Source organism: Pipistrellus kuhlii, unplaced genomic scaffold, assembly GCF_014108245.1.
Source record: "Pipistrellus kuhlii isolate mPipKuh1 unplaced genomic scaffold, mPipKuh1.p scaffold_m20_p_9, whole genome shotgun sequence".
Taxonomy (NCBI): domain Eukaryota; kingdom Metazoa; phylum Chordata; class Mammalia; order Chiroptera; family Vespertilionidae; genus Pipistrellus; species Pipistrellus kuhlii.
Genome location: NW_023425595.1, coordinates 30,272,228 through 30,294,213, shown reverse-complemented (window position 1 = coordinate 30,294,213; position 21,986 = coordinate 30,272,228). Strand labels below are relative to the sequence as shown.

At 39.5% G+C, this 21,986-nt stretch overlaps 3 protein-coding genes across 3 annotated transcripts; all 3 read left to right on the top strand.

The window, feature by feature from the left end:
- The first annotated feature begins 5,404 nt into the window (after nucleotides 1-5,404).
- Nucleotides 5,405-6,346, top strand: LOC118713342 (olfactory receptor 56A4). The gene has a single exon (XM_036427796.1). It carries the CDS (start codon nucleotides 5,405-5,407, stop codon nucleotides 6,344-6,346), a length of 942 nt encoding a protein of 313 aa, XP_036283689.1.
- A 7,517-nt stretch (nucleotides 6,347-13,863) lies between these two features.
- Nucleotides 13,864-14,805, top strand: LOC118713323 (olfactory receptor 56A4). The gene has a single exon (XM_036427756.1). The coding sequence runs from the start codon at nucleotides 13,864-13,866 to the stop codon at nucleotides 14,803-14,805; it is 942 nt and encodes a 313-aa protein (XP_036283649.1).
- A 4,648-nt stretch (nucleotides 14,806-19,453) lies between these two features.
- Nucleotides 19,454-21,668, top strand: LOC118713321 (olfactory receptor 56A4-like). Its single transcript, XM_036427755.1, has 2 exons — nucleotides 19,454-19,702; nucleotides 20,973-21,668. Exons 1-2 carry the CDS (start codon nucleotides 19,454-19,456, stop codon nucleotides 21,666-21,668), a joined length of 945 nt encoding a protein of 314 aa, XP_036283648.1.
- The last annotated feature ends 318 nt before the right edge of the window (nucleotides 21,669-21,986 follow it).

Below are 21,986 nucleotides of genomic sequence, written 5' to 3'. Positions count from 1 at the left end.
TCATTTTAGAAAATTAGCATTATTCTGGTCAGAAAATAGGTTTAAAAAAAGGAAAATACAGAAGAAAAAAATCAGAACAAAGAAAAATACAAATTTTTCTTTCCACAAATAGAAATTCAGATACAAAATTAAAAATAAATATGACAGGGTGATTTGGCTATATATTTTTTAAATAATATAGTGTATGTGATTAGAAGAGTTTTTACTGAATGCCAAGTGCTTTATTTCTATTCATTTAATTTTCAAAAATAATCCTGAAAAAAGAGATACCACTATTAATGTCAGTTTACATAAATGAAAATTAACTTCAAAGTGATAATTTTTTTCACTAACATTATGTTACAACTAAGAGTCTCTCTAGTTTTACATTCCAGGTTCTAAACCTATATCATACCACTCTTACATAGAATAATTATGGAGAAAACTAATGTTTCAACATTAGAAAATATATAAATTGAATCCACTATATTAATAAATTCATGCACAAATATTAAACAGAATTTTGAGGCTAGTGAAAAAAAATTTAAATGTAAATTATTTTTTAAATTGTAGAACAAAATAAATATTCTGGTTTTTGTGTGTGTATCTTTTGTTTGTTTTGTTTGTTTTTGGTTAATCCTAACCTGAGGATATTTTTCCATTGATTTTTAGAGAGAATGGAAGGGGGGGGGGGCGGGGGAGAAGAGAAACAACAATATGAGAGAAACACATTGATTGGTTGCCTCCTGCATGCACCCTGACAAGGGAACAGGGATTGGGGAACAGGGATCAAGTATACAACCTAAGCATGGGCCCTTCACTGGAATTAGACCTGAGACCCTTTAGTCTGCAGGCTGACTTTCTATCCTCTGAGCCAAACTGGTTAGGGCAAAATCCTGTTTATTCACATGGAACAATGCTCTTTTTAAACTCTATATTTGCTATTAAAATCAGAAATAAGGTTTTTCCAATTAGCTTTTCAAAATTATTTACTTAATGTTTCTTACATCAACTTGATACAATAAAACTCAATTAATAAGTGAAGAAAACATATTTATAAAATAAATATGTATTATCATCATTATCATTACTAGTGTAATTCTTTTTTAATATATTTTTATGGAATTCAGAGAGGAAGGAAGAAGGAGAGAGATAGAAACATCAATGATGAGAATCATTAACCGGCTGCCTCATGCATGTCCCCTACTGGGGATCGAGCTCACAACCTGGGCATGTATCCTTGACTGGACTCAAAGTAGGGACCCTCAGTCCACAGGCCAATGCTCTATGCACTGAGCCAAACCAGCTAGGGCACTAGTGTAATTCTTGGTGTGATTTAAGGTTTGCTCTCCTTCTCTAAAGTGGCAGAAATCATTCTTTGAGGTACTGTTATGCCTAATCTGTAGTAAAGTGCTTTGAACAAAATAGGGTCATGATATTCACTCAATGAAAAAAGGTAAAATTTAAACATCAGACCATGTGTGTAGACAAGGTCACTCCTAGGGATTTACTTGGGTCCAGACTAATGTTCCCATTGCAGGAGATCTCAGAGGGTAAGTGCTCCCTGCCTGCCTCAGTTGTCCTTCGAGATGTATGCTCCTCTGATTGCTGGGGATGTTCCTTTATAATCTCCCCCTACAGTTACAGGGCTGAGGATAGTTTATTCTAGTTCTTACCCACAGGTCTATCCATCCATATAAACTTTTCTTGAAGACCGCCCCATCACTCGACTTCCCCATTCTTTTCCCAGAGTTTTTTTCCCCCTTATTTAGATTCCCCAAGAGCCTTTGATTCCCACCTCCCTCCCTCTATTCACAATGCCGAGTTAAGCTTTTTATAATATACTCTCTTGAGAAATAGAGGGTCAGGGTACAGGTGCCTAACTAGGACACATGTCCTATAAACAATGAGGAGGGAGGGAGTATAGTGGAGACAGGGCCCATAAAAACAGCCTCGAAAGCCTTTGGAGGGTCAAGTGTCTGTGCTTTTTCCAAGAGCCAGAAACAGCATTTGTGCAGACTTCTGAAAAACGGTGAGTCTCAAGTTGGGATCAGGAAAATTATGATGAAGTTGATCATGATGAAGGTAGAAACTGGTATGTACAGGAAATTGAACTCTCAATAGGAGGCGGTATAGAAGACGAAGCTGCCAAAATGCTTAAATCCTGGTACAAGTATGAGTGGCACAAACTGACCTAAAGCTGTTATTTCATTCAGAGCTGAGCCTGAGTCATTCTGTGATAATAAAGGGTAGTGCGCCCAGAACTTTTGTAGATTCAAAGAGTCCCCCCACATCCCACTCAGACACACACACACACACACACACACACACACACACACACACACACACACACATTATGCCTAGGAGGTCAAGGCTCTGTGTCTGGCTGAGTCAGAATCTTCCTTTCTACATTAGTCTCTCTAAATCCATCTATGAGCCAAGGTGATCACTCTTTTTCTAGAGTTTGGATCTTCTGTTGTAATTTTGGTTAATTCAGTACTTTTCTCATGTTTCCAGACAGCCAGTATCTTATGGCAGAGCACTCAAGCTTTTTTCATTAGTGCTTAGAAAAGGAAACCACTACAACAGCACCTTTATGAATATTAGTCCATAGATAAAAATTGATGGAATTTGAGCATTGAAATCAAAACAGTGCTCAGATAGCCAACAATCCTTCATTTCTCAGATCAGGAGGCTTTGGCTTCACTGAGTAGAATACAGATAGAAAGAATAAAAATAGACACAGCTTTTAAGAAATTTAAAAGGGACTCTAGCACAAAGCAGAAATTATATTACTACCCAAAAAATATATCTGTGCAATAGGAGATCTGAAAGGGATATTTCTTTCCTGTATCAATTCAAAGACCATCAGTGATATTCTTAACTCCAGTCCTTCTCTGCTCCCTCAACTTTTTGTACACTAAATTCTGTAGTCCTCCCACCCCTCAAATACGTCCGTTCTTCTCCACTTGTATGGTCTTTGTTCAGACTGTAGTCACTTCTGTGGACTACTCATACCTTCTGCATTATTGCCCTTTGTCCTATAGCACATCAACTCTCTGTTTCAAATCTTCTGTGGTTCCTTATAGAGTACAAGACATCTACTGCTACAGGCAGATCTCACCTGGCTGAATGTTTGATCACTGTCTCCTGAAGCTCTGCTCTCCTACCTCCTTGCCCCAAATAACTAGGACCTACCAGTGCCTACATCTCATCACTAATCATCACTAATCATTCATGTCTGTAGGCCTTTCTTCTCTTGCCATTGTCTCTACAAGGACAGTTCTTTTCCCTCAGGCGAATGCTGCCTCTTTTTTCTATTCTTCCCTGATGCTTCCAGCTTGCTATGTCTCTGAGTCTACACATCTTAAACTTAAATATCACTTATTTATTTCATAAATGAGAAAACTAGATACCATGAAGTTTAAATGGATATCAGGGTCATAGGAGAATTTTAAGAGGATTTGAAATTTCTCTGAGACCAACTTTTTAATCATAGCGTATTGCTTTATCCTTACTTCTGTCCCTTTCTCACTGTTTGTCAGATTATCTTTTTTAGAGCAACAACTATACTTCATTTTAAATGCTTATTTCTTCTATTAAGTTCTCAGGAATGTTTTTTTCTAAATCCATGCTGTATATGACTAAGCCTAATATTAAGACCGGGTACAGAGAAGGCACTGACTATTTTCTGGTTGTTCAAATAGATAGAGTCACTCTGAAGATTTAGAACTGAGGTTATTAGAAAGAAGTCTTTTCAGAAAATGGGAGTATGCTATGTATTCTTTCTGTATCTCTGACTCACCTTGAGGATCATTTTCCCAATCACATATGAAATTACAGGACAGATCTGATACATAATTGTCCCTACAACTGTTAGAACCTCAAAGCCTGTGTGTGTGTGTGTGTGTGTGTGTGTGTGTGTGTGTGTGTGTTTGTACTGTATTTGGAAAGTCTGGGTTATTCAAAATGAAAGTCCTTGAATCTTATGTTCTCTGACAGCTAGAATCTGATATTTTTTCATTCATATTTCACTGCCTTAGAAGAGACTATCAGATGGGATGGGTGAGCAATATCAGTAATCTCAGCTATACTGATTATATGCCTCCTGGGCTCTCTTTTTCTCCTGCCATGACTCCCAATTTTGTTTTTTGTTTTTTTCCTTTTCCTTTTCTGTGCAGCCCTTAATTATTACCCTTCATAGTACTTGGCCACCCTGCTCTTTGTTTAGCAGTGAAGAAATAAGACAGAACCAACTGGATAAACAACTGGAATTAAAACAGATACCAGGTAAGTAGACAGAATATAGATTCCATAGGCTAGAAATAGTGGACCCTTGCTCCAAGAAATCATATAAAATTTTAATAAGTTTTATTGATTTCAAAGAGATAAATGGAGAGAGAAATAGAAACATCACTGATGAGAAAGAATTATTTATTGGCTGCCTCCTGCACTGGTGATGAGCCCACAACCCAGGCATGTGCCCTGACCTGGAATCAAGCCATGATCTCCTGGTTCATGGGTTCATGGGTGTTCATGAGCAACACCAACTCGGCAATCAGAAAATTTTTATTACTAGGTTAATGGATTCCTATGTAGGCTTATATGACTATATCAACTCACTAGCTAGCTTCCATTCTACTTTTGATAAACATCTCAGGGTAGCCCTCAATACTGTCACCAGAGTTGGGTCCTTCTGATGGGCCTAAACCAAAGAAGACACTATTGCACTTTCAAAAGGAGACATAAAAGCAAATAACCTAGCAAGAGAATGATAAATGCTATACCTTTAAAGTAAAATCCTCTTCGGAACTGAAAAAAAAAAAAATCACTGTCTTTGAGTGGAGTCAAGGGCTGCTCTACCTCTGGCCCAATAATTCCTGATGTGTGAAAATATAAAATCTCAATTTAGGGCTCTGTTCAGTTGTATGGAGTCAGATAACAGATCTCCCCATACAGGTATCTTTTCTACACTGAAGGAAGGGGGGTTTAGTTAAGTAATTGTTCTAGTTGAGTGTAAATCTTGTGTGGTGGCTGGTAGCATGAACACAAGAGTTAGATTTCCTGTTTTTTTCACCACTTATTGGCTCTCTGATTTAGTTCAGACTACTCTACTCCCTCTTTCATTATCTGTGAAATTAGATAACAATATTAATTGCTCTTAAAAGTTTTTTAAATGATAGTGAGATTGTGGATATACCGTAAACATTCTGCAAAATGCCTAGCACATGAAAATTGTTGAGTTAAATGTCAGTGATGGTAGATGATGATGATGATTTAAAACTCTATTGGGACAGGTTGAGAGTCCCAATGGCAACTAAGTTCTACTGCATCTTAGAGCATATACTTTCAGTGGTGATATATTCTGTTCTCATTTCTAGGGACTCTGAATTTCTAGCTTGTACAGGATTTTTTTTTTTTTTGCATGACATCGCCCAGCAACTACACCACTGCTCCAGTCTCTGAATTCCTCCTCATCTGCTTCCCTAACTACCAGAGTTGGCAGCACTGGCTGTCCCTGCCCCTCAGCCTCCTCTTCCTTTTGGCCATGGGGGCCAACATCACCCTCCTGATCACCATTCGGCTGGAGGCTTCACTGCACGAACCCATGTACTACCTGCTCAGCCTGCTCTCACTACTGGACATTGTGCTCTGCCTCACCGTCATCCCCAAGGTCCTGGCCATATTCTGGTTTGACCTCAGGTCCATCAGCTTCTCTGCCTGCTTCCTCCAGATGTTCATCATGAATTGCTTCCTTGCCATGGAGTCCTGCACATTTATGGTCATGGCCTATGACCGTTATGTGGCCATCTGCCACCCTCTACGATACCCATCCATCATCACAGACCAATTTGTGGCTAGGGCTAACATGTTTATTGTAGCTCGAAATGCCATGTTTTTTCTTCCTGTTCCAATCCTTTCTTCCCAACTCAGATACTGTGCAGAGAACATCATCAGGAACTGCATCTGCACTAACCTATCCGTGTCCAAACTCTCTTGCGATGACATCACCTTCAATCAACTTTACCAGCTTGTGACAGCCTGGACCTTACTGGGCTCTGACCTTATCCTTATTGTTCTCTCCTACTCCTTCATCCTGAAAGCTGTGCTAAGGATCAAGGCTGAGGGTGCTGCGGCCAAGGCCCTGAGCACATGTGGTTCCCACTTCATCCTCATCCTGTTCTTCAGCACAGTCCTGCTGGTTCTGGTCATCACTAACCTGGCCAGGAAGAGAATCCCCCCAGATGTCCCCATCCTGCTCAACATCCTGCACCATCTGATTCCCCCAGCTCTGAACCCCATTGTTTATGGCGTGAGAACCAAGGAGATCAAGCAGGGAATCCTGAAGCTACTGAGGAGATTATAAGTGGTAAAAGGGATCAGGTCCATCTTTGGAATTGTCAATGAAAGTCAGGAATTATTTTATTGTTGGAAAGAAATTTCACTTATAGTCGTGGAATGAGTTCTGACTCTTTTTTTTCTTAATATCTCAGACAACAATAGAAACATTCATCTGTGGATTTCTTTTTGCTTCAAAGGAAACCTCCCTTTCTTGGACCTTTTTATTACTTGGGGAATATTCTAGATCAAATTCTTAACCAAGGTCTTGCCAAGCCTTAGCAAAGGGGAGCTGGTTTAGAGTAATAGTGTTTGGCCATTCAAGAAACAAAGTTTATAGATTGACTTTAAAAAGATCTGTCTGTCCCCTGATTTGCAAAGAACATTGATTCCTGTTCTGTCTCCTGTTTCAGCCTGACAGAGTCCTACATGGCTTGTGTTGTAAAGGGTTGACTGGTCAACGTATAGATGTTTATCTCAGAACTTAGGCTTTTGGGGTTGAATGCTTTACCCTGAACATCCCTGACTCTCTACTTTGGCAACTGTGGCATGTCTTCTGCCTTCTCAGATCCTTTTAGATCCTGTAAGATTTTCCATCTGTATAACCTCTGTTTATTACTTGTTGTTTTGAAAAGTTAATAAAACAAGTATAAAATTTTTTGTTCAGTACCTTGAATGTATACACATTATAGTACATAGATATAAATGAGTTCTTCTGATTCTTCTTCTTTTTCTCCTCCTCTTCCTCCATTACCTCTTTCTCATCCTTATTTTTCTAATGACAATGCTTTTCCTGTTGCCCTTGGAATAAAAGCAGATCATTATATCACTCCCTATTTACCTTACAGTATAAGGTATCCATGATATTTAGTGTTTCTCAATCTCTAGAGTAATTTTTATTACTAGTTTATTTTCTTTTTTTAAAAATATATTTTATTGATTTTGTACAGAGAGGAAGGGAGAGAGATAGAGAGTTAGAAACATTGATGAGAGAGAGTCATCAATCAGCTGCCTCTTGCACACCCCCTACTGGGGATATGCCCGCAACCAAGGTACATGCCCTTGACCGGAATCGAACCCGGGTCCCTTCAGTCCCCAAGCCTACGCTCTATCCATTGAGCCAAACCAGTTTTGGCACTAGTTTATTTTCTTGAGAAATATTTTACCTAAACAATAGGGTGCTCCTAATAACAGTCAATTTGATGTATTCTATTCATATTCATTTCAGCTTAGGTGTGCCATAAGGCTTCCTACAAACATACCTTCTGGAGTTCCAAAAGACAGCCTCAAGTGATATGTGGCCTTGACACCACATAGTACTCACATTCTTTGGGGCTATATGGCTTCCAGTGTCACTTGTCCCCCAAAATTTCTCCACATCCCATCCTGTGCTATGGAGGGAGCAAAACAGGCTCTGACACACTAGTCATGATAAAGCAATCTGCTTTCACCTAGCTACACTTTCTGCATCTTAGTAAACTGTCTGATTTATGGCCATATAGTGTATAGATGTTTGGTTGCTTTGCAACCCCTACCCAGAGTAGTACAAAGGAATATTACTCTCAGTTTACCTCTAAAATAATCAAAAGAAATAAATGGATCCCAAAATATTGCATCACATATTTTCTTCAGATCCCATGGAGTCCTTTCTTTAGTCCAATTTTTATTTTTAGGGTAGAAGAGCTTCTGACCTGGTGAAGGAAATAGACATACAAGTCCAGGAAGTGCAGAGTCCTAAACAGGATGAATCTAAAGAAGCCCACACCAAGACACATCATAATTAAAATGCTACTGATTAAAGATCAAGAGAGAATTTTAAAAGCAGCAGAAAGCAGTTTTTTACCTGCAAATGAACTCCCATAAGATTGTCAGCTGATTTCTCAACAGAAATTTTGCAGATCAGAATGGATTAGAATGAATATTCAAAGTGATGAAAAGCAAAGACCTACAACTAAGACTACTGCACCCAGAAAAGCTATCATTTAGAAACTAAGACAGATAAAGTTTCCCAAACAAGAAAAAGCTAAAGGAATTCATTACCAACAAACCAGTATTACAAGAAATTTTGAAGGGTTTTCTTTAAGATGGGAATGAGATTAGTGCAATGGCTGAAAAAGGTGAGGGGATTAAGAAGTAAAAATTGGTAGTCACAGAATAGTCATGGCAATATAAAGTGCAACATAAAGAATGTAGTCATTAATATTGTAATCCTATCCTATATAATAAAGATGTAATATGCAAATTGACCATCACTCTCTAACACACAAGATAGCTGCCCCTGTGTGGTCAAAGATGGCTGCCCCCATGTGGACATAAGATGGTTGCCACAAGATGGCCAGCAGGGGAGGGCAGTTGTGGGTGATAAAGCCAGTAGGGGAGGGCAGATGGGAGGGATCAGGCCTGTAAGGGAGGGCAGTTGAGGGCCACCAGGCCATCAGGAAAGGGCAGTTGAGGGCAACCAGGCCTCCAGGGAAGAGTAGTTGGGGGAGGCCAGGCCTGCAGGGGAGGGCAGTTTGGGGGGACCTGGCTTGTAGGGGAGGGCAATTTGGAGAAACCAGGCCAGCAGGGGAAGGCAGTTGGTGGGGGGGGGGGGGGGGGAGACCAGGCTTGCAGGGGAGGGCAGTTGGGGGCAACCAAGCCAACAAGGAGGGTAGTTGGGGGGACAGGCTAGCAGGGAAAAGCAGTTAGGTGTGGCCAGCCAGCAGGGGAAGGCAATTAGGGGCAACCAGGTCAGCAGGGGAGGGCAGTTAGGGGTGGCCAGGCCTGCAGGGGAGGGCAGTTTAGGGGGACCTGGTTTGTAGGGGAGGGCAATTTGAAGAAACCAGGCTAGGAGGGGAAGGCAGTTGAGGGGACCAGGCCAACAAGGAGGGCAGTTGGGGGGACCAGGCCTGCAGGGGAGGGCAGATGGGGACAACCAAGCCAACAAGGAGGGCAGTTGAGGGGACCAGGCCTGCAGGGGAGGACAGTTGGGGGAGAGACCAGGCTAGCAAAAAAAAGAAGTTAGGTGCGACCAGCCAGCAAGGGAGGGTAGTTAGGGGCGACCAGGCCAGCATAGGAGGGAAGTTAGGAGCAATTGGGCCAGCAGGGAAAGGCAGTTGGGGGCGACCAGGCCTGCAGAGGAGGACAGTTAGGGGTGACCAGGCCAGCAGTGGAGGGCAGTTAGGGACAATCAGGCCAGCAGGGGAGCAGTTAGGCATCAATCACACTGGCAGGGGAGTGATTAGGGGATGATCAGGTTGGCAGGCAGGAGCAGTTAGGGGCAATCAGGCAGGCAGGCACCAAGCGGTTGGGAGCCAGCAGTCCTGGATTGTGAGAGGGATGTCCCAGACTGGAGAGGGTGTAGGCTGGGCTGAGGGACACACACCCACCCCTTCCCCCCAATACTATATATGGTATCAGGTAGGTACTAGGTTTATGAGGGTGATAACTTAGTAAGTTTTATAATATCCAATCACTGGGCTGTACACCTGAAACTAATATAATAGTGTATGCCAACTCTAATTAAAAATATTATTTAAAGTCGAAACAAATAATAAATAAATAAATGTTTCACTTGTTCATTCCTGTTTCTAATTAAGCTACTACACTATGGGTAATAAGGGAAAATAATCTATATTTTAAAAGCCCACTGGCCCTAATTCCATAATTACCAAAGACTGGCACAGGTGAGGGCTGGAAGCACAGGTGGGTGGGGTTGCAAGCATGGCAAGGCCACTTGCTGGGCTTCTGGTGTTTCCATAACATGTTATACTTCATAGCCCATTCTTTGTACACTGGCCATAATGAAATAACCCCTGTTTAAGGATAATATTAAATCTTCATTTAAACATAAATTTTCAAAGAGTACACTTAATATCTAAAATACATTTCTGTTTATCCTAAGTCTAGAAATAGCTATTTCATTTAAACATATACACTATTTTTGCAGACCCCCCCCCCCCCATCCACCTCCCTGGCTTCTCTTAACTCTCTTCCTGTTCTTCAATACTCTGATATTGAATTTTGTCTTCTGTGTTTTCTCTTTTCTTGCTGCTCTCTTCCCTCTTTTGCCCCATTCTCCTCTGCCCATAAGAGTGGCCTTATTCCCAAGGTTCAGATGCTTAAAATGGTCTTAGCTCTGTGGGCTACAGGTAGGGGAGGGACAGAGTTGAGCTTAGGGACCTTAAAATAGCCTCTGGAGCCTCTGAGGAACCAGATGGTGCAGTAAGCAGTCATAAGTAGCAGCAGTACAGTATTGCTTCCTCAAGCTAGTAGGTCTGCTGTGGAGCCAGGAAAGTCATAACGGAATGATGAGGCATGTAGCATTCCATATATACAATATAAGCTGGGAGTGGATAGGACTACTATACATCTGATGCTGCAGATTCATAAGCTACCAATTACCACAAATCTGGTGGGTTGCTGCTTTCATATGGGAACCCATTTTTCTAGTGTAAGCTGTACAGTACCCATTTGGAAAGCCAAGATTTTTGAGGTGAGTGTTCTTGAATTAAATATATACCTTTATATTAACTAGAGGCCTGATGCATGAAATTCATGCAAAAGTAGGCCTCCCTTCCCCCAGCTGCCAGCACCAGCTTCCCTGTGGCACCCAGGCTTCCCTTGGCAGCCAGGATCTGGGCTTCCCTCTGGCTATCGGCAAGCACCCAGGAATCAGGCTTCCCTCGTAACCCTGGCTTCATCCAGAAGGTCATCTGGAAGTATGACTGGTCTAATTAGCATGTTATGTTTTTATTATTATACATTATCTTTGGCAACTGAAAACCAGGAGTCTATATTCTTTTTTTCCCCTATATACTGACATTTTTATTCCCAAAATAGATTCTAAAATGTTGGGTATAGAGCAGGTAATAAAAAATATTAGTGACTGATTTTTTTCTTTATTGACTAACGTATTACATATGTGTCATCATCTCCCCCCTCCACCACCGTATCTATGTCGATTGGTTAGACTTATATGCACACATACAAGTCCTTTGGTTGATCTCTACTCTCCCCTACCTTCCCTCTGAGGCTTCATGGTCTGATCAATGCTTCCCTGTCTCTGGATCTGTTTTTGTTCATCAGCTTATGTTGTTCATGAGGAGTCTATATTCTTAACTGCAATTTGGCAACCCCTATAGAATATTACCTTAGAATTACCAGATGTGATAGCTAATCTCAGCTTCCTGATTACTCCCTCTTGGCTCTCTGGTTTATCCTGCCTTGTCTCCCAGTGTTCCTTCCTGCTTCTCTGGGTGGGATAGAAAAGATTTTTCATTGCTCAAACAACCATGCTCCCCAGAAAATTCCAGACTAGGTGTAGAATCAATTGTTTATTTATGGTTTATTGATCCACTATAACCAACTGAAAACAAAGCAGATGAGTTCATAGGAATAGATTTATTTCTTTAAGGTAAGTGGAATCTCACTACAGGTAAGTTTGTATGATCTTACTAACAGGATAGTTTTTATTTGGATTTATGTCTGAAAATATAATTCTTTTCTAATTCTGATTCTACCTTTTGAACCTCATATCTTGGCCATTCTTTGTTAACAAAATCTAGTTCCCATTCCCAAATATATCTTATATAAAAGAATTATCTTCCTGTGAGAACATTTTGAAATATCTGGACACTTAGGTATTCTGTACTGAATAGTAACATTGATTCTTTAAAAAAAACAAAACACACACACACACACAAAAAAAAAAACAACAGTCCACTGGCTAAAGGTAGGAGTGGGAGAAGAATAATCTGAGTCAAGGAGGTCAGGGTTTCTGGAAAGTCCTGCACTCTGGTACAGTCATCTGTGTAACCTAAACTGGGAGCACTTCATATGCCAATTATCTCTGCCCTTAAAGAGTTATTATTATCCTGAATTTGCTAAGAAATCGCTAAAGAAAACTTGATAAAGAGAATCAAACAAGAAAGTTTTTTAAAAAGTATAATTTTGAGCTGATTCAGATAGAACTAAATGAAAGGAATACCCTATATAACCCAAGAGTCATAGGTACCATGTGGCTAACACCAAGAGCAAACTCATATGTTAAGCAAAATCAAAAGAAAAATGTTTAGTTATCCAAAAATCTAGACCTGTACTGTCCATTAGACTAGCCACTAGCTCCGTGTGACTATTGAGCACTTCAACTGTAGATTGTCAGAACTGAGATGTGTCAAATACACACCTAATTATGAAGACGTAGTACAAAAATAAAAAGAAAGAATATACATGAGCTCTTTAACAGTTTTTACATTGATTACATATTAAAGTGATAATATTTTGGATGTACTCAGTAAAACAACATATGTTATTAAAATTAATTTGCTTGTTTCCATTTAATGTTTAAAATGACTACTGGAAATTGAAAGTTTTGTATGTGGCTCACAACTGTATTTCTGTTGAAAGTGCTTCTGCAGATTAGTATATGGAAAGTGATAATATCTTAGGCAAAACAGAAGAGCAAATTTGTTTTTTCCAACTTCCAAATCTTCAAATCTTCACAATTATTTCTTGACTGTAAGGTTCTCACTTTCCCAGAAAATAAAGGAAACTGATTCATTGGGAACACTGCCATTGTTCACACACACACACACACACACAAAAACAAAAACAAAAACAAAAAAAAAACCCAACTTGTTAAAATTGGACTGTCACAGAGCATTAAAAACAAAGTGTCACTGGAGTATGGCAACCATATAAAGGTTATCTCATAAGTGTCTTGATTTTGTTCATAACCACTTATGATATTCCAGGCCTTGAACCCATGAGATCCTATTTAGTCAAGTTAGGATTGTGACTAAGAATCCATGATAGAATCAGATGAAGACAACAGACACTCTCATCCCTTAGTCTTGAAATTGTCCTGCTGGACCAAAATTGATGACTTTTGAAATTTTTTGTTCTTATCTTGACTGCTTGCCCAGAACATTAGGGAACTTTTTAATGTCTTCTCTATGGTCCTGTACAAATGATAGTCCTAACTCTAATGAAGTCTTCAGATATTTTCCAGTGATTAAGTAAGGCTTGATTTCTCTTTTGCCTATGATGTCCTCTCTTGGAGAAAGAACAGGGGCAGGCATATCTTTGGGGCAATGGCTTATCCGCTCTGCATAAGTGTTTTTATTTATAGAGACAAAAAAGGTAATAAGAGTTGTAATTCAGACTTCATGGTCCCATGACTTGGCTTCACTACTGTGATTTTAGTAAAATGACTTTTATTGCCTTTATTTCCTCATCTGCAAAATTGAAATAGCAATGGAATTATAAAAAGGATGATCATGTAATTTACCAATCAAGTTCAGAAACTATTAAGAGTGAAAAGAGATATAAATAAGGATTTTGCCAGTCAAATAAGAAGTATAGTCATCCTACTATCATTCTACTTACAGGATTTTTAATAATATTAATTGGTTTGTATTTACCAAGGATTTAGATAGTACCAGACACTTAACTATGATCATTTTTCAATGGTTCTTTGGAATATTAATTCTTTTCCATGAGTATTTATTATGTCTTACCCTTTTAAGGTTTTCTAAAGTTTCAGTTGTGACCAGAATATTTTACATGGCATTGCCGAGCAACTACTCCACTGCTCCAGTCTCTGAATTCCTCCTCATCTGCTTCCCTAACTACCAGAGTTGGCAGCACTGGCTGTCCCTGCCCCTCAGCCTCCTCTTCCTTTTGGCCATGGGGGCCAACACCACCCTCCTGATCACCATACGGCTGGAGGCCTCTCTGCATGAACCCATGTACTATTTGCTCAGCCTCCTCTCTCTACTGGACATTGTGCTTTGCCTCACCGTCATCCCCAAAGTCCTGGCCATCTTCTGGTTTGACAACAAATCTATTAGTTTCTCTGGCTGCTTTCTCCAGATGTTCATCATGAATAGTTTCTTGACCATGGAGTCCTGCACATTCATGGTCATGGCCTATGACCGTTATGTGGCCATCTGCCACCCACTACGGTACCCATCCATCATCACTGACCAATTTGTGGCTAGGGCTGCCATATTTGTTGTGGCCCGGAATGGCATTCTTACCATGCCTATCCCAATCCTTTCTTCCCAACTCAGATACTGTGCAGAGAACATCATCAGGAACTGCATCTGCACTAACCTGTCTGTGTCCAAACTCTCTTGCGATGACATCACCTTCAACAGGCTCTACCAGTTTGTGACAGGCTGGACTTTACTGGGCTCTGACCTTATCCTTATTGTTCTCTCCTACTCCTTCATTCTGAAAGCTGTGCTAAGGATCAAGGCTGAGGGTGCTGCAGCCAAGGCCCTGAGCACATGTGGTTCCCACTTCATCCTCATCCTGTTTTTCAGCACAGTCCTGCTGGTTCTGGTCATCACTAACCTGGCCAGGAAGAGAATCCCCCCAGATGTCCCCATCCTGCTCAACATCCTGCACCATCTGATTCCCCCAGCTTTGAACCCCATTGTTTATGGCGTGAGAACCAAGGAGATCAAGCAGGGAATGCAGAAATTGCTAAGAAGGCTGTAAGGACTAACAAGTGAGATTTGACCTTGGAAACAGAAACTGATAATGGAGAATAGTTTCCATAATGCATAGAAAATGTAAATGATTACTGCAGAAATAAGTATGGATTTTTCTTTCTCTAATGTTTCATTTGATCATGGAGATATCCATATTTTGATTCCTGTTTTCTATTTCACTTACTGTTTTTGCATTCTGGAGTTACCTAGAAGTTTCTCCTGGCCTCACCTATGTCAAGCCATAATCACAGGAGCTATCTGAGAGTGCTGTTGTTTTTTAAATAAAGAATAAATGGTAGTCTAATCACTTTAAATGCCTCTCAATTTCCTCAATTACTTAATATTTAGATAGGTATTAGATCCCTTGATTCTAACTGAGATCTGATATACAGATCAAATTGGTTTTGTATCATGAATGGCTCTCTTGTGATCACATAGAAAGTTCACTTCAGAACTTGGATTCTTATAGTTGAGTGAATGCCATGTGCTATCAGTTGCCTCCTCTAGCACTGCCAGATCTTATTGATATATTTATAAATATATATATTTATAAATATATCAATAGCATAAATTTCCTGTTGCTCTTTTCTTTAAAAAAATAAAATAAATTTTAGGATCACTCAGTTGTGTGTGTGTTTTAAGTGAGAGGTTTTTTGTTTTAGATGTGTTTTACCAACTTCTGAATTCATATAACCCTACCTGAATTTTCCATCAAATTTTAGGCATGATCCATCTACACTACCTCCTGCTTATCTTAGATATACTTAAATAGACTTAGCCTATTTTCATTTCTGTTGTGTCAATCATTATATTCTGAGCTGTTGCCAACATAGTTTCTTATGGCATCCAGACCTTTGGATTAGTGGGTGATTTGAATAAGGATATGTCTGTTTTACTCTTTGCAGATCCTTTTCTGACCATGCCCTGAAAATGGTGGAGACTCAGATACTGATCAAATATTTTCTGAAATTAATTTACATTGGTAATTAGGCCCCTTTTTGGATATTGAGAACTTCATATATGAGAATCATTTGAAAATGTCCTCGCATGTAGCTCATCTACAAAGAAGTTAGCTATTCCTGGGAGGCTTATAACATCATTTTTATGGCATTGTCTTTTATAAATTAATAGATTTGCTCTTCTCTGTTTTACAACTCTAAAGACTGATCCTAACCAAAATACAAAACACTTTTCTTAAACCCTCTTCTATTCACCCATATTTCAGTTGGTCCTAGCTCATTATTTTTAGATTATGTACTCCAAGATTTTTTCTTAAAGTCTATGCAGAAGTTTCTTTTTCCATATAAACAACAACAACAACATCAACTTTATTTGACCAACTGTGTTCATTCTACAAGCCTCCATTTAAACTCTACCTATTCCAAAATCCCTTCCTTTATTCACCCCAATGGAATGAATCTGTATGTAACTATGTATAAATTTCTTTCTGATACTAGTTGATAAATTCCTCTGAGTCTGCAGAGGAGTTCTATTCATCTTTTTAACTTTAGATATATAAGAGTCGTGAGTACAATAATTTATATTTTGTAGTATTTTATTTAATAAAAGTGAATAATTCATATGTATGTGACTTATTTCTTATTTCCCCTGAAAACTTTTTAAGGAAAGGATCAAGTTGTTAATATATTATATACCCCAAAGTACCTTACAAGAAGTATTATATAAGTCACAATTCAATGCAATTTTATATATCATAGAACCTAAGATTGCTTATCTTGGAATGAGATAACAAAGACTTTTATTGAAATTCCAGGTATACCAATCTGGCCACTGGTTAGATGTGTAACTTTTGACTCACCAATCTAGCTTTAGTTTTCTCATGATGCCCAATCATCATAAAGTACTTATTTTTTAATATATATATTTTATTGATTTTTTACAGAGAGGAAGGGAGAGAAATAAAGAGCTAGAAACGTTGATGAGAGAGAAACATCGACCAGCTGCCTCCTGCACACCTCCCACCAGGGATGTGCCCGCAACCAACGTACATGCCCTTGACCGGAATCGAACCTGGGACCTCTCAGTCCGCAGACCAACGCTCTACCGCTGAGCCAAACCAGTTTCGGCATAAAGTACTTATTTTAAATACAATATTTCTAAAATGCAGCTAACATGCAAGTTGAGGTCATTCCATAAGTATAATGACATTTGTCTTCTGAAAGGATCTCTTAGATACATCCTCCAAGTCCCTGAGTGATATTCTTTGCTATGACACATAATATATCTGTTTACACAACTCTCAGACATCTGAAGAGAAACTATAAGCTGATCAACTCTCTTTCACTTCACCTTAGTTTAGATACAGAAATCTCTCCTTTTAACATTGGAAATGTGTATGTGCCTGCAGGGAGGCCAGAGCTCCTGGGAGCAGGATTCCCAAACCAATTCTTCATGTTTTCTGCCACAGGAGAGTGACTTTTATAGAGTCAGCATCTTCATAAGGTTGTTCAGTTGCTAAAGCCACAGTGAGAAGTTAAAAAGTCACACATCGCCTGGAAGCAGTTGAATGATCAAACTGCTACTTGGAGCACTTTCTCTGTAAGTCTTTTGAGAATAGTACAGTGGAAAGTGAATCATAAGTGAGACTTTAAGTTTGGTCTTCTGCTTAATTCTTTATTTTTGAGAATATTATTGCACCTTCATATATGAGCTTGTAAAGACCTTGAAAATCACTAATATTAAAAAAAAAAAAAAAAAAAAGCATGAGCCCATTAGAGCACCTGCCGGCTGACTCACAGTAGGTAAGCTCTAGTCTTACCTCCAGCAGATCAGTTGACCAGCAAGTATTCCTACTTTGAGCAATAGAGATATGTTGTAAGTGTCTGGATTTGTGCCAACTGTCACAAAGAAAAATGAATGAAACCTTGTCCTTGACCATCATGAGCTTTGGCCTTCCTAGAAGAGGTGGTTAAGAACTATGGATCTAGTCAGAGAGATAAAACTATAAATAAAGGAACCTACAAACTTCCCAGAGAGTCCATGTGAGGAAGATCACTTTTAAATTGGGACACTAGAGATTGGCCAGACTGTGCTTAAATAACTACAGATCATGGGAGAAGAACCAATTGGATGTCTGAATCTAAGCAGAGCTGTGGCCAGACCTGCTAAAACATGGCAGCAGCATTGAATTAGGGTCAATTTAAATCAGTGGTTAGGTTAGTTATCACAGTTGGGTGTAGCTCTGTCATTCTCAATGTATTATTCTTGGAAAAGCAATATCACCATTACTGGGAATTTTTTAGAAGGGCAAAATGTTGGGCTTCCCCCTCAGATGTATGTACAAAATTGGAAACTGGGGGTTGTGTTTAGCAATCCGTGTTTCAACAAGAAATCTGGGTGATTTGATGCATACTCGCATTTGAGAACTGGTGGTCTAGATTTAAAAAAAAAAAATCATGATGAGAAGACCATACTATATATTTGAGAAAAAAATAAAATAACTCTAAACCTTGATTAGGACACTTTTTGTGCATCCAGGGGTGCTCCGACCAGATGCCCAAAACATCCATCTGTAAGAGATGACCTTTCCTCTGCTTCAGAGGAGAGCATGGCAGAACCTGGCAACTTCTTCACCAGCAGGATCCTGGATGGTTAAGGAGATACTCAAAGAGAACTAAAACTGCTGTCTCTGTAGCATCGTATCCTGAGGCATTATTTAAGGATTCCTTCAGTTCTTCCCTTGTCCTCGATCCCTCACTTCCTGATTTTTCCTCCTTTTCCAGGGAATTGCAGAGAAGGTTTTACTTTCTTAGGCAGTTACTTACCAAATATATATACAAAATACAAATCAGAGATTGCATAGGTATCTTTTGTATTTATTGTTCTTTCACAAGGTTACATTTTTTAATCACTAAATTATTTTTTATTTGATTCTGCTTTGTTCAGTTTTTTACTGAGTGTTAAGCAAGGGTGCTGAAAGTTTATGGTAGAGCAAGGTATGGAGATGCTCTACTATAATTATTCAAGGATGTCGTGATACTTTCAAAAATCTGTCAGTCCATGTATCCGAACTATACTTATTGAATGCCTATTATATCTCCAAGTACATTGTGTTTTCTTCTGTGATATAATATAAAATAAGATTATATTGCTGGCAGATGGAACACAGACTTTTTGGAAAACAATTAGGAAACATCAATGAGTATAGGAAACTTTTATCAATATTTGATAGTCGCATGATCAGAGAAACAATGGAGAGTATGTAAAAAAAATAATAATAATAAAAAACATTTGTAAGTGGTCTAATTCTTGGTACAGGTAGAATATGACAAGCAGAAAATAGTTATTTGAGGGCAAGAGAGTTGATTCTATAAGAAAAATATGATATATACAAAAACACAAAGATGAGATCAGGCAAAGTATGTTCAATAGGTGCCTAAGTCTATGTGGGTGAGGTAGGAACATACTTGAAAAGAGTTATTCTTTATTCATAAAATTATGAATACTAAGAAAAAATTTTAATATGGAGTGATTTGATACAATTTACATTGTAGAGAGGTTTTATGACAATAGAATTGTGAAGAAACTTTACAGCCTAGAATGAAGGCACATAGATAAGAGGTTTTTAATAAAACAGTCAAAGCCTAAATTCATGTGTGTTTTCTTTCAGCCAGTTCCAGGTCCACCTGCCAGTCATGGTATTGTCTCTCAACAGCACAGGAAGCCAGGTGACTGAATTCCTGATGATCTGCCTTCCAGGAATGCAGGACACCCAGCACTGGCTATCTGTAGTCTTGGCTCCCCTCTTGGTTTTGGCACTAGGTGCCAATTTTGTATTATTACTTGCCATTTGGCAGGAGCCATCTCTACATGAGCCCATGTACTACCTGCTTGCCATCCTCTCCCTGCTGGATGTCATCCTCTGCCTCACAGTCATCCCCAAGGTTAGTGCCTCCCTGAATTCACTCTCAGGCAGCCAATTATCTTTCTTGGTTTGTTCTTTTTTTCCTGCTGTAAATCCACTTACACCTGAATAAAAATACTCAATGAATAGCCTGTACCATTACATTTGGTCTATCTAAGCTAAGATATGCCACCTCTCATTCTCCAGGTCCCTGTTTTTCTAAGGCTTTACTCCTCCCCAAATAACAGGCCCTCTCTCAATGTCTGAATCAGTGACTTTCCAGCTTCTGCCCTTCTTTTTACTTCCAGGGTGATTCTCCTTGACTGTGAATGACCTCACCCTTACATCCAAAGCCTCTCAAATTTACTTTCTAAGTTGAGACTGGATGTATGCATATGTCATTTACTGATATAGGAAGCATTGTTGGAAAAGGATTCCTTTTTAAAAAATATATTTTATTGATTTTTTACAGAGAGGAAGGGAGAGAGATAGAGAATTAGAAACATCGATGAGAGAGAATCATCGATCAGCTGCCACTTGCACACCCCCCACCAGGGATGTGCCTGCAACCAAGGTACATGTCCTTGACCGGAATCGAACCTGGGACCTTTCACTCCGCAGGCCGACGCTCTATCCACTGAGCCAAACTGGTCTCAGCTGGAAAAGGATTCTTATGAATATGTAGAGGTTGGGGTGTTTAAATATAACTATTGGATTACTGGGCTTAATGTCTTGTGATACATTTAAATGGACAGATCTGTCAGCTGGAGTTTAGGTAAAAACTATAAAGATCAAGAGAAGATAGGCTATAAATAAACATTTTTACTTTTTTAAATATATTCCATTGATATTTATTTATTTATTTGTTTGTTTGTTTGTTTGTTTGTTTTTTACAGAGAGGAAGGGAGAGGGATAGATAGCTAGAAACATTGATGAGAGAGAAACATTGATCAGCTGCCTCCTGCACACCTCCCACTGGGGATGTGCCCGCAACCAAGGTACATGCCCCTGACTGGAACCTAGAACCTTTCAGTCCTCAGGCCAATGCTCTATCCACTGAGCAAAACCAGTTGGGACTAAATAAACATTTTTAAATAAAAATTGTGCTCTATAGATGGAAGTAAGTGGTAAATCAGGTTCTGGAGATTTGAATGCACAAAGAGGGTACTTGAAAACAGGATACTGTCCCAGAGGGATTATGGGGCTGTGGCTTGGGGATATGGAAGGTTGAAGCCATCTTAGCATTTTCCATGTTAGTTACCTTAGGGTGGGGATGGATGCACAGTTTTTGAGAATGATGATTCTGGCAGGTCCTGCTCATCTTCTGGTTCAACATGAAGCCCATCAGCTTTGCTGGCTGCTTCCTGCAGATGTTCATCATGAATACATTCCTTCCCATGGAGTCCTCCACCTTTTTGGTCATGGCCTATGACCGCTATGTAGCCATCTGCCACCCACTTCGCTACCCATCCCTCATCACTGAACAGTTTGTCATTAATGCAGCAATTTTCATTGTCTTGCGAAATTTTCTGGCCACACTGCCCACACCTGTTCTGGCTGCCAGGCTCAACTACTGTGCCAGCAATGTGGTGGAGAACTGTATCTGTGCCAACATCTCTGTGGCAAAGCTTTCCTGTGGGGATATTTACCTAAATAAACTTTACCAGTTTGTGAGTGTCTGGTGCCTACTGGGTTCTGATCTGGTACTCATCTTACTATCCTACTGCTTTATCCTGAGGGCTGTGATGCGTCTGCAGTCAGGAGGTACAGCCACCAAAGCCTTGAGTACTTGTGGTTCCCACCTCATTCTTATACTGTTCTTCTATACATTGCTGCTAGTATTCATCTTTACAAACAAGGCAGGAAAGAAGGTGCCTTCAGAGGTACCCATTCTTCTCAATGTCTTGCATCACCTTATCCCACCAGCCCTGAACCCCATTGTGTATGGAGTGCGAACCCAGGAGATAAAGCAAGGAATTATCAAGCTACTGAACTACCACTATTGAGAGGTGAGAGTCAAAGATCAGGGATTATGGAATTTGGGTCATATATTAGTGATCAATTCATCTCAATTCCATAAGAAACAATATGGCATCTATCCATGCTGCTACTCTTATCTTGAACTGAACCACTTTCTCAACCACTATTACAATATTTACCCTCACTGTCCCATTGGGATAGTCTTCAGCCATGTAAAAGAAGAAAATCTTGCCACTTGCAACAATACTGATGGACCCTGTGGGCATTTTGTTAACTAAATTAAGTCAGGGAAATACAAATACTTTATGATCTCACATGTAGAATCTAAAAAGCAAAACAAAGGA

What these genes read in the sequence shown, in the direction of transcription:
- LOC118713342 (XM_036427796.1), top strand. Translation starts at nt 5,405, where the DNA reads ATGACATCGCCCAGCAACTACACCACTGCTCCAGTCTCTGAATTCCTC.
- LOC118713323 (XM_036427756.1), top strand. Translation starts at nt 13,864, where the DNA reads ATGGCATTGCCGAGCAACTACTCCACTGCTCCAGTCTCTGAATTCCTC.
- LOC118713321 (XM_036427755.1), top strand. Translation starts at nt 19,454, where the DNA reads ATGGTATTGTCTCTCAACAGCACAGGAAGCCAGGTGACTGAATTCCTG. An exon ending in GCCTCACAGTCATCCCCAAG is followed by an intron (nt 19,703 to 20,972) that starts GTTAGTGCCTCC and finishes TGATTCTGGCAG; the next exon opens with GTCCTGCTCATCTTCTGGTT.